The sequence below is a fragment of the Carya illinoinensis genome, chromosome 5, assembly GCF_018687715.1.
Source record: "Carya illinoinensis cultivar Pawnee chromosome 5, C.illinoinensisPawnee_v1, whole genome shotgun sequence".
Classification (NCBI taxonomy): Eukaryota; Viridiplantae; Streptophyta; class Magnoliopsida; order Fagales; family Juglandaceae; genus Carya; species Carya illinoinensis.
The window spans coordinates 17,430,891-17,434,742 of record NC_056756.1 but is presented as its reverse complement, the minus strand read 5'-3'; the positions used below and the strand labels follow the sequence as shown (position 1 = coordinate 17,434,742).

Sequence of the window (3,852 nt, the reverse complement as noted above, 5' to 3'; positions counted from 1 at the left end):
CTACTCATTGTGTTTGCCGCCACCACTCGATCTTTCCATACTTAGGCCTCGTCGTGTTTCCATCAAGGCCCCGGGGTTTAGATACAAAAATATTCATCACCTCATTTTATTATTACAAATTTTTTAAATTTTTATATAAAATATAATAAATAATTTAATTTTCTTTTTTAAAATTTCAAAATAATAATCATATTAAAAAAATAATATCTTAATAATATTTTATTTAATTTTTAATTTTCATATCATGTCATCTTAATTTATTATCCAAACTGCACTTAATTCTCGTGTCGTATCTTAGCTGAAACGATAATCAAATATCAAATGAGAACAACTCACAAATTAACCCCCGAACAAAAAAATAATAATAATAAATAAATCTCTCTCTTAAACATATATTATCTCTTTTCGTTTAGGCCAAAAGTAATTATTGAGGGCGGAAAGGATGTTGCGTTTTGGTGTTTGGAGGCCGAGAAAACGGAAAGGGGTGGGAGGAGAATAATCTGGGTATTATTCTGTAACACAGCCGCCGAGAACCCTAGAAGCAGAGGAGAGGAGAGGCGGAGGAGAGGCATCTCGAGTGGGATCTAAAGGAGAAGAAGAAACCCCAAGTCACGAAGGTGTTTATTTTAGGAAAAATATATAATTGTAAGTATAATTGTTTATTAATCTATATACTAATGTGATGTGATTGATCAAAAAGTAAATTTTATTAAAAACAGTGTTAATTTAAATTTTAAGTATGAATAAGTCAGTATTGATACATAGATTAATGCACAACCGTACTTGTATATAGTAAAACTCTTATTTTAAGTGTGGAAGTGAATATAAAGTTGGAAGCTGCGCTCAACGTACTTGCAAGTGAACTGGGCCGGGCTTGCGCTCTGTTGAGGTTTACAATAAGGCCAGTAGAGTTGAATGGGTTAAGGGTCTAGCCTGGGCCTGAGTCAGCGGTTGAGTCCATGTCATTTTATTTAGCCTACTTAATGTCAGTCCAGTTTTTTATTTCATAAAAAAATCTATTCATTATCTTATCAATTATCTCTTCATCATTTCATAATGTATCATTAAATAATAAATTTACAAGTAAAATATTATTTTATAGTGTCCATGTTATTTTATTTAGCCAATTAAAGTTTCAAAATTTTAAAATAAGTGATTAAAATTAACTTTAAAAGTAAGGGAAAACTAAAATTCATAACATTTTCTTCTTTTAGTAAAATTTAAAAAAATAGAGAAATATATTTAAAAAGAAAAAGATGATTAAATGAATTAGGCCTCTAACTTAATCTGATTATTTCTCGTTGGAGTTGCAATTTGTGATTAAAAAAAAAAAGACTCAAAATTATGAATTCTTGCCATCGGAAAAAAATGACTACCCTGATTCAAAGAAAATGCCGGGAAAGATAACAGAAAATATATATATATATATTCAAAATCGAGTCAACCGACTACGTGTGCCTTCTATTCTTCACCTCTGATTAGCAGGTCATGAACTCCGTAAGACACATTACGAAGCACCACCCCATCATTTCTCTCATAGATTCAGATTCCACCTTCAAAGAGCTCAAGCAAATCCACTCCCAACTGTTACTCAACGGTCTTCATCACGACCCTCACCTCCTGGGCCAATTTGTAGCCACCGTAGCTCTCAAAAACCCCAGCAATCTTGATTATTCTCACCGAGTCCTCGACCAATGCGGGAACCCTACCCTCTTCCCCTTAAACTCTATGATCAGAACCTACTCCAAGAGCCCAACCCCTCAAAAGAGTTTTCACTTCTTCAACAGAATTCTCCACTCCACTAACAATGTCTCTCCTGATAGCTACACCTTCAATTTCTTGGTTCGTGCGTGTGCGCAGCTCTTGGCACGCGAGACCGGTCCGGCGGTGCATGGTGCCCTTGTAAAACACGGCTTTGAGCACGACCCACATATTCAGAGTGGGTTGATTTTCATGTACGCTGAATTGGATTGCTTGAGTTCATGCCACCGGGTGTTCGGGGAAATTCGTGAGCCAGATTTGGTGTGTCAGACTGCTATGATCGGCGCTTGTGCGAAACACGGTGACGTTGGTTTTGCTAGGGAGTTGTTTGATATAATGACTGTGAGGGACCCTATTGCGTGGAATGCGATGATTGCAGGGTATGCACAGTGTGGAAAGTCAAGGGAGGCACTAAATTTATTTAATTTTATGCAGATGGAGGGTGTGAGGGTCGATGAGGTGTCTATGGTTTCGGTCTTATCTGCATGTACCCACTTGGGTGCATTGGATCAAGGGAGATGGGCGCATGCATATATAGAGAGAAACAAATTAAGGCTTACAGTGACGCTGGGAACAGCGCTGATTGACATGTATGCAAAATGTGGAAACATGAATAAGGCGATGGAAGTTTTCTGGAGAATGAAAGAAAAGAATGTGTATACTTGGACTAGTGCCATGGGCGGGCTAGCTATGAATGGATTTGGTGAAAAGTGTCTCGAGCTTTTTTCCCTCATGAAACAAGATGAAGTTCTACCCAATGCGATCACGTTTGTCTCAGTTCTTAGAGGTTGTACTGTGGTTGGACTGGTTGAAGAAGGTCGTGAGCATTTTGAATCAATGAGCAGAGTGTATGGTATTGAGCCTCAGCTTGAGCACTATGGGTGTATGGTGGATTTATACGGGCGGGCTGGCCGGTTAGATGAAGCCCTAAACTTCATCAATAGCATGCCTGTGAAGCCTCATTCTGGTGCTTGGGGAGCTTTTCTTAACGCTTGTAGAATGTATAAGAATACAGAACTGGGTGAACTTGCCTCAAGAAAGATAGTGGAGCTGGAGGCAAAGAATCATGGAGCTTTTGTAGCCTTGTCAAATATGTATGCTGAATCCAAGAATTGGGAAAAGGTTAGTAGTGTGCGAGATATTATGAAGGCTAAAGGTGTGAGAAAGCTCCCTGGTTGTAGTGTTATAGAGGTAGATGGTGAAGTTCATGAGTTCTTTGTTGGGGATAAGTCCCACCCAAGGTATGATGAAATTGAGATGAAGTTGGCAGAGATCTCAAAGCGGCTAAAACTATCAGGTTATGTGGCTAACACCCACCCTGTGTTGTTTGACATAGAAGAGGAAGAGAAAGAGGATGCTTTGTGTAAACATAGTGAGAAGGTAGCCATTGCTCTTGGCTTGATCGCTTTGAAGGAAGATGTACCCATTAGGATCGTAAAGAACCTGAGGGTTTGTTGGGATTGTCATGAAGTAACGAAAATGATCTCGAAGACTTTTAATCGAGAGATTATCATGAGAGACAGGAATAGGTTTCACCATTTTAACGATGGTGACTGTTCTTGTAAGGGTTATTGGTAAAATAACTCGATGTTTTCAGCTTTCCATTAATTTATTCAAGGCGAGTTTATTTAATCTCTTACTGTGATATCATTTGTAATTTTTTGGCTCTACATCATAAATAAAAAAGATAGATAACATAGTTAATTTCCTGAGAATTTCCCGAGTTTCCTCTCGTTATCTGTGTGGTGTATGCCATTGGAGTCCATTCTTGTACATTGTAATGTATCTTGACAGACCTTTTACTTAGAACTTGGTTTGAGTACACACCTTCCATGACATGACATATTTTGATTTGTAATAGAAGTTTGAAATTGAATTCACTTGCAAAGCAATTCCTGTGATCGTATCAAAACAGTTTGAGGATGGAGGATGTATCTTCCACACCAGCTTATAAGTACAATTTTTCTTATTTAGATTCTGCAGATTTATTCAATCTATTGCAATTGCAATCAAAGATCAGACTGTTTACTTCAAGATGCATGTACGTACTGTTGCATTAAGGTAAAAATCAATTTCTTACCGTTACAAAGT

General features: G+C 37.6%; 1 protein-coding gene across 1 annotated transcript; it reads left to right on the top strand.

Annotated features, from left to right (window-relative positions):
• Positions 1 to 1,382: 1,382 nt before the first annotated feature.
• LOC122309082 (putative pentatricopeptide repeat-containing protein At5g40405) lies at positions 1,383 to 3,476 on the top strand. The gene has a single exon (XM_043122443.1). It carries the CDS (start codon positions 1,489 to 1,491, stop codon positions 3,337 to 3,339), a length of 1,851 nt encoding a protein of 616 aa, XP_042978377.1. The 5' UTR covers positions 1,383 to 1,488; the 3' UTR covers positions 3,340 to 3,476.
• The last annotated feature ends 376 nt before the right edge of the window (positions 3,477 to 3,852 follow it).

Excerpts from the sequence above, each read along its gene's own strand:
- LOC122309082 (XM_043122443.1), top strand. The coding sequence starts at position 1,489 with ATGAACTCCGTAAGACACATTACGAAGCACCACCCCATCATTTCTCTC.